This window comes from Hirundo rustica, chromosome 5 (genome assembly GCF_015227805.2).
Source record: "Hirundo rustica isolate bHirRus1 chromosome 5, bHirRus1.pri.v3, whole genome shotgun sequence".
NCBI lineage: Eukaryota > Metazoa > Chordata > Aves > Passeriformes > Hirundinidae > Hirundo > Hirundo rustica.
The window spans coordinates 29,972,097-29,985,275 of record NC_053454.1 but is presented as its reverse complement, the minus strand read 5'-3'; the positions used below and the strand labels follow the sequence as shown (position 1 = coordinate 29,985,275).

General features: G+C 39.3%; 1 protein-coding gene across 1 annotated transcript; it reads left to right on the top strand.

Moving 5' to 3' along the window:
• Positions 1 to 4,218: 4,218 nt before the first annotated feature.
• Positions 4,219 to 10,247, top strand: FRG1 (FSHD region gene 1). Its single transcript, XM_040065658.2, has 9 exons — positions 4,219 to 4,352; positions 4,543 to 4,610; positions 5,437 to 5,559; positions 6,502 to 6,559; positions 6,738 to 6,852; positions 7,230 to 7,334; positions 8,069 to 8,160; positions 9,167 to 9,277; positions 10,073 to 10,247. The coding sequence occupies exons 1-9, from the start codon at positions 4,291 to 4,293 to the stop codon at positions 10,107 to 10,109; spliced, it is 771 nt and encodes a 256-aa protein (XP_039921592.1). The 5' UTR covers positions 4,219 to 4,290; the 3' UTR covers positions 10,110 to 10,247.
• Positions 10,248 to 13,179: the final 2,932 nt, after the last annotated feature.

The window sequence follows — 13,179 nt, the reverse complement described above, 5'->3', positions numbered from 1 at the left end:
CAAAAGCTTTGATATTTCACAAGGGGCCCACACTAATAAACAAAAAAAGAGGAAAAAAGCCATATAATCTGTCAACTTGGCTATCAAGAGAGCTAATTCAAGTTTCTCTGGTTTGGGGTAGTATTTTAACATTTCCTAGCATAACTAAGCATGATGGAAGAAAACTCCAAAGCACCCAAGTTTGGGTCCAGGCTCTTATGATACCAGACTATGTCCATAGATGGTCAATCTCAGCCCTTCACTTCCATCAGTCCTGAGTTTCTATTTCATTTTTGTAATGATCCCCTTCAAACTTGAATGATGAAAGCGCACATTTTGCAAATGACACCTCAGCCAATCTGCCCCATCTGCATGAAAGACGGCAAATGATTTCACTCTTTAGGCATTCAAAATAAAATGCACATGCGGCAAATTCCAAGCTGGCAGGAAAATCCAGTCATTAAAAAAGTGATTTGTTTTCTAGAATTGCAAACACAAAGGCTCCATTTATTTCCAATGCCATAAAGAAAATGAACTGTTATATTTTTTTTAAACAACCACAGCCCAGACATATTGGAAATGTTTTAATTTCGAAAATACTAACTGGCAAGTTAGAGTCTAAATAGCTTTTCTAAAGTGGTACCATTTTAGATACAGTTTTCAGATTGATCTCATCACTTTGCCCTGCAGGAAGAGGTTTTATCATCTTCTGCATAAACTGTAATGATACCTATTTGTTCCTGGTGTCACTAAATTTAAGAAGAAACCTAAGATATGCAAATTTTAAATAAAATTATACTCATTAACAAGAAAATATATCGCACATTATGGGAGCCTGAAAAAAATCTACATTTCTATTAAAATGAGATATTTATTGTCTCTGTCATTCTGTCTTTCCTACTTTCTCTTCATAAAACAGAAGAAGGGAAACAGAACAGCAAATTAAGAAAATAGCAAACATAATTGATATAGCCCCATCCTAAGAAAACTTGCAATCACAATCAACTTTACACTGCTTAATTGGACTCACCAGGACTATTCCCTATACAAAATGTAAGCATATACATAATTCTTTCCAGGATCATGATTATATAAGGTTCATCTGTAATGAAAATAAAACTACCTCCTTTTTTTTTCCTCCAAACTTCTTAATCTGAATTTATTTTTGTGGCTATAGTAACATCTGGTGGACAAATAGCAAAATGCACATCTAGCATATGATAAAAAATATATGTATTTTAAATTCTAAAGTGCTTTAATTGCTCTTGCTTTTTTTAAAGTTTAAAAGAAAATAAACACAACAAAAATCCAGTTTAGATACTCCATCTTAGATAATTCTTAATAACTTTAAAATTATTACAACTCTTAAAAATGCTTTATATTCTTACCTTTTGTTACCTCATTTGACATCTCAGGTAGGTGCTTGTGTACTATGAAGTGCTGGTCATATTCTATCAGTGAACACATGTCCACTTCACAAAAATGTTCAAATACCCCATAAATACTAAGGTTGCCCAGTTAAGCAGTCAAAAAAGAACCTATCGTAAATAAAGCAGTAAAGTTATAGTTAAGAAAACAAAACAAACTCCTGCAGGTTTTCTCTTGACAGAATCAAAGCCTAAGGAGAACTCAGGTCCCCAAAATAACCACTGAAAAGCAAGTTAGCATGCTAGGGTGGCTGACAGACATTCTCTCCTTCTTCACTCATCTCCTCTATGCTTTGTTCTTACTTTGATGTAACTGCTCTCTCCTCTTTCATATTCCTTTTACTAAAATTCCTTTTACTGCCTTATAGGAATATATGTTTAGAACCATCAAAAAAAGTATTTAATGATAAGAGTCAAATAAAGCTGTAAGTGTATTTGCTAAAATTTCTCACGGCTGAAGTTGGCTTGAAGTGAATCCCAAAGGGTTGGAGACATATGAATATATTGGCTAAAATTACAGCTTCCTTCTTCAAGTGAAAGAGGAGCCAGGAAGGAGAGGGGCTATGCTGGATCCTGTTCTCACCAACAAGGGGCTGCTGGGGAACGTGAAGCACAAGGGCAGCTCTGGCTGCAGTGACCATGAAATGGTGGAGTTCAAGATCCTTAGGGCAGCCAGGAGGGTGAACAGCAAGCTGACTTCCCTAGAACTCAGGCAAGAGGATTTACATCTCTTTGTGGATTTGATTGGCAGAGTACCACAGGATAAAGCCCCAGAGGGAAGAGGCACCCAAGAAAGATGGTTAATAGTCAAGGATCACTCCTAAGCTTAGGAGTAATGCATCCCAACAAAGAGGAAGTTGGGCAAAAATGTCAGGATGCCTACATGGATAAGCAGCTCCTGGACAAACTGGAACATAAAAGAGAACCCTGCAGAGGGTAGGTACTTTCCTACTTACGAGCAGGAAAGTAGCATATTCAACATACAACCACACACAAAAACTATTCTGAATTTACATGGACCAGCAGCTTGATTCCAGGTATTGCTTTTGCTGGCAAACTCAATGCCCCCAAAGCTCCAAAATGGGGGACTTGCCAAAACCTCCCTGAAGTTTATTACTTTTGTTTTCATTTTACGTGGCATTTCATTTTACTCCAGCTTCACAAATAACAACAGGAGTGTCATCTTAGGCACACAGAGAGACATTCAAAGCATTTTGGTGAGAAGAGGCAGGGTTCTGGATCCAACCAAAGTATCTGTGGGAGACACCTGCAGTCATCCACCAACTTCAGGGTCATTCACTGGGACACTGTACACACCAAGTTGCTTTATCAACTGGTCATGCTTTCAAAAATTACTTTAAAAGCTTTGACACAAACATGTGTGAGACCCTCATGTCTTACTTGTAGAAGATACCACTGAGGTGCTGAAAACTTGCAAGCATAGATAGGAAATTAACTTGGAAACCAAGAAGCAATCCAATGCAAGCATCTCTGTACCTGTACATGAGACACATACAGCAAACCGTGACAGGTGTGAAAAACGCCAATCACTTGTTTTAAAATTTTAAAAGTTTAATAGTAAATAAGATGGTTATAAAAATAGAATTAGAGTAAAAAATTGAACAATTTTAGAGCTAGGACAATACAAGACAATAAAAAACAAAGTTACAGATGTCTGGGTGCCTCTCCGAGCAAAAAAGCTCCGAAGAAGGACCCCTGTTAACAAAGGATTATCTCTTAAAAGCAATAGCCTGTTGAATATTCATACATTTCATACATGATGTATAAATTCCATTCAAACAAAGAATTGTCTCTGGTTAGTATCACTTTCTTCTTTTAATCTCCATGGAGTCAACAGGGCTGAGCAAGGCAGGAGAAATTGGTCTCTTCTGATAAGGAAGTAGTAAATTCTTTTTTCTCTGAAAGATTTACGTTTTCCTGTGGTTGGTACATAAAAACTACATTTTAACTACAAAACTTCATTTACTATACTATCAAAATATTAATACAACACCAACAATTAACACAACACTACACTTATAGTAAGTATCTTGCGTAGAGCCATATAATATGCACTTTTCACAATAGGGATAGCAATTTTCATTTAACCAGGTAGCATAATCAACAGGCACCTTTTGTTCACAAAGCCCTCCCTCTCATGACTGTGAAGTAGGAACAATTTCTTTGAAGCCTAAGCAAAAATTACTGCTGTAATTGGGATTCTAATTACACTTGTGTTAGTGAGGCTGTTCCCCAAGAAAAGAGTAGTGGTACCTATCTAGAAGGTGATAGGTTAATATGTGAAAGAGGGAAGTATGAGGCAGATTTTATTCTGTGGAATACCAAGTGGCTAACAGGATACGGAAAAAATTGTCACACCTCATTTCACCCCTAGCATGGCTTACTTGTGAGCTGCATTTCCCCCACCAGTCTTCACAGGCGTCCCTGGAAGCTTTTCCTCCTTCACCAGCACATCCACGTGTGCAGCTCCCGTGTAACCCTGCTAGAGGCAAGGCCTGCTGCCCTCACGTCCGAGGGCTCTGCTGACGTCCGTGACGTGTTTTACAATACACGCGCTCAAGCTGTAGAAGCCGTGGGTTCTTCACTCTTTAGCGCTCTTCGCCCGTAGTCTGGCAAAGCGCAGGCACTGCACCCATGGAGCCCAAGCCAGACTTAGAAGGGAAAGGTGGCCAGGGACAGAGCGTTTAACTGCAATTTTAAAGTCCTCTTGTTTAATTTTCCCGCTCAAATTCCGTAAGCGGCACTCCCCACGTGCGGGGTGCTGCCCGCCCACAGCCGGGCGGAAGAAGGGCCGCGGCCTCAGGGCTTCCGCCCGGCCGGGGGCGGGCCCGGCTCCCAGCGCCCGCCCCCCCCGGAGCCCGACATGGCGGAGTATTCCTGCGTCAAATCCACCAAGCTCGTCCTCAAAGGGTCGAAAGAGAAGAGGTGAGCAGCGGGCTGCCCGCCGCGCCGTCCGCGCACCCGCGGCAGGGCCGGTGTGGGAGGCTGGGCAGGCATGAGCCGGGCTGGCAGCCGCCGGCTCCCGCCGGGGTCAGTGACCCGCTCCCGCGGGGCCCGGGCGGGACAGGGGCTGCGCCGGCGGCTCGCTCTCACTTCTTCGCATCTCCCCTTGCAGCAAGAAGAAGCACAAGGAAAAGAAAAGGAAAAGGGAAGAAGATGCGGCAGAGCAGCTCGATATCGTTGGTGAGCTGCTTTTCCGGGAGTTTACGTGACAGTGTGGAAACTGTAGGGGATGTGGTAGAAGCCAAAGAGGGCGTTATAGGGCCTTGTAAAGCAAGTGTACCCCCTGTAGAGATATGTAACTGTTTCTCACAACATGTTATTTGTGTCTTGGGATCTTCCTAGATTACAAACGGAACTTACGACGCCAATGGGATGGATACGGCTTTTTATAAGTAATAATAATAAAGTGTTACTATCTTAATGAGATAGGAAATACTTGTAAGACCGTATGCAAGGAGAAAATTTTACTGTTCAAAAAATGTAAAAGTCATAATTCTAAGTTGTGCACATGGGAAGGGCTACCTTTAACTTTGGTAGAAATGTGTAGGAGTCGAATGTTCAAACCCAGATTGATTTGATCAACTGAGGTCTAAGGATTACAATTCACATATTTAACAGCAAGGTGAAATAGTATCCCTGTTTCTCTTGTGCTGGAGAATCTAATAAATTCGTAGGACCCCAAAACTGCAGGAGACAGATCCAGAAGGAAAAAATATTTTCCTTGTGAGGTGTATCTTTGCTGCATCAGCTGGATGAATCAGCTTGGTCTGTGGACTAACACAAAGGGATAGAACACAGGAACTTGTAACTAAACTAAAAGCAGCAGCACCACCATTAAATTGGCTCTGGACTATAAAATAATGCACAGAGATTGCGAGATAGCTATAGGAATTTTATCTTTAGAATTTAAAATGTCAGAGAAGACACAGAAATAAAACCTCTTGAGCTACTGTAATCAGAAGTTGTGATTACTTTGTTAATAAACTGTCATGGTTTTGTATTACAGGAAACTGGTGGGCTGTCAGTAATTTTGGTGAAATTACAGGAACTATAGCTATAGAAATGGATAAAGGAGCTTACATCCATGCCCTCGACAATGGCTTGTTTACACTTGGAGCACCACATAAAGGTTTGTTCCAGGAAATTTGAAAATAATAGAGTTTAATAATGAAGTGCCTAAAAGCATAGAGCTAACATCACTAACATCAAGCAGTGTTACAACTAAAACCAGTTTACTACAAAAAATGCAATAATTCTAGGCGAAGCATGCAGATGACTTAAAAACTAATGACTAGCAATCAGTTTCACTCACCTGGTTTCATGCTGGCTTATGTGTGCAATAAATTGAACTGCGCTGGAGATGATTACCAATTAAAGGCCATACCACTTGGTGGATATAAAGCAGTATAATATTTATTAAGACCTATAAAATGTTTACGGTGTCACTTGAAGAGTGAAATTCAAGGTAGATGAGTTTTAATGCTTATTGCTGCATCCTTGTCTTAACATACTTGTTTTGTCACTGCACAAGAGGATTACTAAAGTGCTGGGATAATTAGCTTGTTCTTTGAATTTGGGAGCAATGAGTCTGACATGGACTGGTCCAGAACCCTGACAGTGCATGTGTTTCATCTTCAGAGTGAGATCAGAGCAACAGTGGCCATATTCTCTTGGTTTGGTCTTGAGGGATAGTAGCTTTTAGGATACCAAGTTGAGTTAGCATAGCTGAACCATAATGCATTTTGTTATGAAAGAAGTAACATTACAAGGAGATTAAGGTTATCAAAGCCACCAGGAGAATTACAGAACATTCTCAGTTATAAATTTTGTTAAATGAGGATCATCTTTATTTTGTGTCTTGTTTTAAACACTGTGAATAAGGAACATAAATGAGCACCTGCATTGCTTTTTTAGAGGCGAATGCTCAAAAAGGAATTTTTAACGAAATAAATACTTTCCATAGTATTTAGAAATGGTCAGTGTTTAATTGTTTTTTATACTGCAGTATTTATAGGCTAATATATTTTATGTTTATACTTCATACTTAACTAATGGGAAATTGATTCCTCAGGTGATGAAGGCCCTAGTCCTCCTGAGCAGTTTACAGCAGTAAAGTTGTCTGATACAAGGTAATTATTGTAATGTTTCAAGTTTTGATACTTGTTATCTTTGGATTTTGTGAGAGGGCATTTTAATACTCTTGTAAAGTACATTGTCTACTACTAAAAGTGTCTCTGATGTGTTGGATATTGTGGATTGCATAAATTAAAAATACTTCTTATTGTTTTCCTACATTTTCTCTTGGAGGATTGCTCTCAAGTCTGGTTACGGCAAATATCTTGGTATAAATTCAGACGGACTTGTCGTTGGACGTTCTGATGCAATAGGATCAAGAGAGCAATGGGAGCCTGTCTTCCAAGATGTAAGCTGTTTGGAATAGTTTATTTGATGTTCCTAGTGTTTGACTGTATTTTGAGTTAATCTGTGTAGATGGGTTTTGTCTATGAAGTAAAAGCCTTTTGCAGTCTCTTTCATATTGTAACTTATGATTTTCCAACTCCAATGCATTTGCCGTAATTGAAAGTTTTTAAAATACATCAATAGCTGCATTTTGGCAGCTACAGGCATCTCAAAAATGAAGGATCCAGCAGGTCTGCTGCCTAGCTATTAAAGTATCCATACAAAAAAGAATTAAACCCATTTACAGGGACTTTTGGTGTATTGTAGAAGAGAAATATTACAAATCAAGGATTATATACAACCTCATTTTACTTACAGTGTGTGGTATTGTTTCTGCAGAGGAAAATGGCATTACTAGCAGCAAACAGCCGTTTTATTAGATGTAATGAAGAGGGGGACATAGAAGCCAAAAGCAAAACTGCAGAGGAAGAAGAAATGATAAAGGTAATCTATAACTTTTACAATTAATACAGGATTGGCAGGAATACTCAAACAAGCAGGTGTCTGTGTGCTATGATTTTCTTTTAATACAGTTATAATTGCTTCCTATAAGCTGTCAAGTGATCTGGCCAAAAAAAGGTAAGTGAGTTCCAGGGCTGCATAAATTCTCAGTATTTCCTGTAGAGATAAGAAGGTACTTTACTGCTCAGGAGTTCAAAAGTCTGTGTGATCTTCCAGGTAGTTCTAAACAGCTTGGGAGACAGGAGAGGAATTATGACTGAATCAGGGACAGAGAAGCTTTTATCAGAATGATCCAGAATAGGAGGTCTTTTAAGAGAATCTAAAAAGACCATCTTGACTCTATCTGACTATGGAAAATATATGTGTCTCTCCAAGTAGAGATAAGTGTCTTAACAAGTCAGAACAATCGTATTTTTAAGTCAACCTCTGAACTGTCCCTGCCAAAATTAAGAACTGCAATAGTCTCCTTTCAGATGAAGGCAATTATGTCTTACCATAGTATCAAGGATTGCACTTAATGTTCCCCTTATTTCAGGCAGCTTTTACTTATGCATTTGTCTCTGGTTAACCAGTTTGAAATCTGTGAACTTAAAAAGTCACTGTGACTCTCATACTATTATGAAGGATCATCTTGAACCTGTAACTTACAGTTTTTAAAATACAGGTGTTTTCTCTTTGTGTTTTGGTTGTGTTTTCTTTTTGCTTTCAATTATTAGATTCGAACTTGTGCTGAAAGAGAAGCTAAGAAGAAAGATGAAGTTCCACAAGAAGACAAAGGAAACGTTAAGCAGTGTGAAATCAATTATGTGTATGTACTTTAGAGCTGGTAACAGGCTCAAGTATCTTTTTTTGCTTCTAATTGAGGCCATCTCTAGTGGAAGGGCCCAGCTCCCATCCAGCCTTTCATTCACTTTTCATTAGCAGAACAAGGGAAGAAAAAAGGATGAGAAAGTTCATTAGTTGAGATAAAGGCGGGATACTGTGCCAGATACTATCCCAGGGTTAACTGTGAAAATTTTATTTCCTTTAAAATGGGTGTAGATACTGAGAGATAAAAATTAAAAACACCACCTTTCCTTCTCCCATCTCCCAAGCTCAGCTTCACTCTAGACTCTTCTGCCCACTCCTCCAAGCTGGATAGGCTATAGGTCAATATGCAGTGGGTTTTTTTCTGCCACTCCCTTCCTTTCCCACTTTTCCCCTGCTCAGGTATGGTCTTATTCATGGACTGGAAGATAACATTTGCTTCTGTGCCTAAAGCATCTCCTTCCTCTCCTCTGCTTGATGTTCACACTGCCATTTTGCATTTTGAGGTTTTTGGGGTTTTTTTTCCTTCTCTGTCTGTGTGACATTTTGCATTATCTTAAATATGTTTTCATGGGGATGCCACCAGCTTTGCTGGTGGATTTGGCTGTGTCCTGTCGTGGGTGTCTTGAGAGCCAGCTCTGTCCAGCCCCTGGCCTGTTCTCACAGAGAAAGCCCCTACAGCTTCCCTACAGTCAGCACCTTGCAACTACATCCAGTACACTCTTGCTCCCTGATTTCTTATGCTTGTAGTTGAAGAAGGGGCTCTTTAGACATTGTAGCCACTTCATGCTAGTCACATAGGGGTTCATTCCTACTTAGACTGCCAAAAAAATAAAACTGCAGAAGCCTTGGTGTAACCTTAGTACTGGGATGGTTTGCTGGATTTTATTAGGTGAGTTATCTGCTGCTTTAGTAGGAGCTCAGAATCTTACAACAGCTGCTATTGTGTTGGAAAACAAAGTTTTTTAAAAGTTTCAGTTCTTTACTGCTTTTCTTCCCCCTTACAGGAAGAAATTCCAAAGTTTTCAAGACAAAAAGCTTAAAATAAGCAAAGAAGATACAAAAGCCCTTAGAAAAGCCAGGAAAGAAGGCACTTTTCATGAAATGCTACTTGACAGGTACTTCAAAGTGCTAGAAATAATGTATTGATTCAAAAACTACTGGGAAATGGAATTACAGTAAAACCTGGCGTACATAAGGGGGCTAGATTTCAGAAAGATAAGTTCCTGAGCATTTTTGCACTGGTGGGTGTTGTGCCTGAGTCTTGGGGGTTGCCTTTTTTTTTGTTTGTTTGTTTTTTTGTTTTGTGGGGGTTTTGTTGTTGTTGTTGTTGTTTTTTAAATTGATCTTACTTCTAACATTTTTCAATACCTATGGTACCAGAAGATTTTGGAGAAGCAGAAGTTGCATTTTAACAAGAAATCGTGTTTATTAAGGACAGTTCATGTTATCTAGTGGGGATTTTTTTTCCCCCTGAGCTGAGACTAAAGAAACTGTCTTGAATTTTTAAAGCCTTTTATGTTAGTATATAGTATAAATATTTGCATTAATTTAGTGGGTGGAATGCAGAAAACTATTTCTGATAATTGCAAGTGATGTGAGAACACTCCTGGGCTCTCACAGGTGGTCAGCTTCAGATCACAATCTGAATTCCATTCCTCAGAGGAGACAAAACACAATTACGATGATTTGAAAGGAAAATCAAGGTTAACTTTAGACACTGCAGTTCTATCTCCTTAGGAAAACAAAGTTAATTAAGAAATCCAATGTGTTGTTAGGCCTTTAAATGTACTTTGAAGCAAAGTTTAAGAAAAATTGCTTTCAATGCATTCTTAACACTGAGGCAGATAACACACAGTTTTAATTATATCTGGTCTTAATCTAAATCTTTTTTATTCACTCTTTCCATACAGGAGAGCTAAAGTGAAAGCAGATAGATACTGCAAGTGACATCCAGCTGGTCCATTTTCTTCTGCAACTTTGATGGCAGCATCAAATTGAGAAAGAGTAAACTATTTTGTAATTTTTTTTATTTAAGGCATTTTTTAAGTATCTTCAGAATTGTATTAAAATTTTCTCAAATATTAATAACCCAGTTATAAAACCTTGTTAACTGTATCACTTGTGAAGTCTTTGCTTGTATTAAGAGAATGGCTCCAACAAAAATTAAAGGTATATCACTTAACAATGGTGAGCTATTTGCCATGTAACTTAAGCTCTGGGAGACAGACTGTACACTGATGAAGTCCAGAGAGAAAGCTCCCTGGCTTTTAGTTGCCTTTAGGACAAAATCTAGAAATAAACAGATGATTCTTGGCAAATGTTCCTGGCCAGAGTCAGGAATTCTTGGATAAAAATGCAGCATAGCTGTAAGTTCTGCTGTGGAAGAGGAGAAAAGTTAGTAATTTTTATCCAGAGCTCCTTAGTTTGGTCTAGGACTGGGGATCAGGGCTCATTAACCAGTTGTAGGTACCACGCTACATGTCCCTCCCCAGAAATGGAAGTGACTGCTGTACAATGAATCATTGGAGTATCACAGTCCTGCAAGGGATTGCTGCCAAAACTATTCTCTGAAACACAGAGAAAAAGACAGTAGTGCAAGGAGCAGGCTGCAGGCCAGAGTAACTGTTTATTAGAACTTTATTGGAGATGTCATTGATCCACAGTCACTGTGAATCTTAAATACATCTGAAATGAATGCTGATGGTGGAAGTAGGTTGGTATTACAGCTCCTGTTTTTCTTTCAAAAATATATTGTTTGAATAGCAACTTGCCTGTTAGACCCTACAAAAATGATTATTGAAACCTGGAAGTTTTCAATACACCTGGAAGCAGAAATATATTCTCTGGTGGGAAAGGGTGCTGAAAGGACTGCTCAGCAGCAGAAGTAGAGCCTGAGAATTACCCCTGAAAGGGCATTACCCATTTTATATCAGTGTAAATAGGAGAATACAGTGTGTTGCAAGCAGCTGTAAGTGATAGTAAGGGAAAAACGGAACTGCAGGGTTTGTCACAGAGTGGTGAGTTAGTGAAGTAAAAAGCAATGGCAAAGCAAATGAAATGAGACTGTCCCAAGTAGGAGAGGAAGTACTAAAACTGGCAAGGAACTGGCAGCCTTGCAAAGAATAAGGGTATTTTTGTAGCAATGGAGTTGCCCTGTTATGTTGGGAGTAATGCTGCACCAGAGTCTTGAGAAAATGTGTTCTAGGAGAGCACAGAAACACGGATCTGGGGAACTCACTGAAATCTGGTCCTAAGAAAATGAAATCAAAAGTATAAAAAAACCTGTGAAAATCAGTGTCTGTATTTAACTGTTGCTGTAAGGAGTCTTTTTGGATGTTTTCCCAATGGAGGTATTCACGGGGTCATCTTGAAAGTACAACAACCTGGCAGTAGTGTTAAAGTGTTAATACAAGGAGCTTTAATTCAACTGAAACAGAAAAAATGGGGAAGTTATTTCAACAGCATCTGCTTAGAGGGGAAAGAACAGATCTGGAGAGTGGTAATACAGTACTGGATAAATGAGTATGAGAGAGCAGAAGGATGGACATAAGTTCTAAGTATCAGTGAGACCAGCTGTCAGTACAGTTAGCAAGCTAACTGTACATCTTAAGAAGCATTTTCCTTCTTAGATTTTTGAAAACCAACAGAAGAAACCTAGACTAAATGGAGGACCTAAGGTGCTGGTGTGGACCCTGAAGGCAAGGCATTGTGATAGGAACACAGCAGAGCAGCCATAGTCAGAGAAGGTTACTTGTGCTCGAAGAGAAATGTTTCTTAAACTGCAAATTTTTTTACCAGCGAAAGAACTAAACCAGAACCACAAAGAGGCCTCAAAAAGTACACTGTGTAATGTGACAATGGCATCATTTTGTCTTCAGAGCATTTGGAAAGAGTTTTCAAATTTCCAAAGTCATTGTTTATTTTCTCCTGTTAAAAATGTACTAAAGATGGTAAAGCATCTAGACAAAGATAATGAAGTCCCCAACAGCTGTCTTCCCCAGATATAAAAGATGAGCAAAAGGGTTTGCAGATGTTCAGAAAATAACAGGAGCAGCTTAATTAGACTCTTTCTCACCATAGCCCATAATAGTATATTCAGATATCTGGAAGTAAACACAGAATTATTGTCTTACATGTACTTGTTTTTAGCTGAAAATATTTTCCACACCCTATAGAAACTGCCTGGTCTCCTGGTTTTTAAGGACACTCCCATGAAAATCTCAAGGTTTATCCTGTTACATTGTAATTTTCCTCAGTTTCTAAATCCGCAGATTTGGTTCTGTATCTTCTTTCGCCAGTGCTTAATGGTTTTTTGCCTTGGTCTCTAAAGCTCTGTGCAATTCCCACCTTCGGCTCTCAGCTGGCTCCTTCCTACACTGTTGCATGCTCCCCTCCCAAGGCTTTCCCACGCTACAGGACATTTTTTATCCTTTCCTGTTTCCTAATTTTTGCAGTTCCATGCAGCTTTCCAATCAACCTTCTGCCAAGGACTTCCCCTCTTTTTCTTGCCACCCCCACTTGGTTTTGTAAGAGAGTTAATTGCAGAGGCAATTAAGTCATGATGTAAAGACTGCATCACTTCTTTTCTGCATGCCTAAAAACACATGACGTGTCTTAGGCACTGCACAGAGCACGTGAGAAGCTAGAACACAGGCATCCTGGTAGGCTTTGAATACTTTTTCATGGTGCTTCCACCAATGTATGCACTCGTGAAGCATTCATTTGCTCGCACTAAAATGATAATGCTCATACTAAAATGACAGTACACACCTAAATTGGCTGCTGGTTTGTACAACAGCCTGGTCTAGTGGAAGGTGGCCATGCCCATAGCAGAGGGCTTGGAACTAGATGATCTTTAAGGTCCCTTCCAACTCAAACCATTCCCCAATTCTATGAAATAGATACCATTTTAATAATAACTAGAAGGCAGGGTGGTTATAGATGGATGCATCTCATGCCGTGTTTTTCTCATATAGTCTGTCTCCCCAGTTGCCTGTTTTCCTGCGCTCATAAGCCA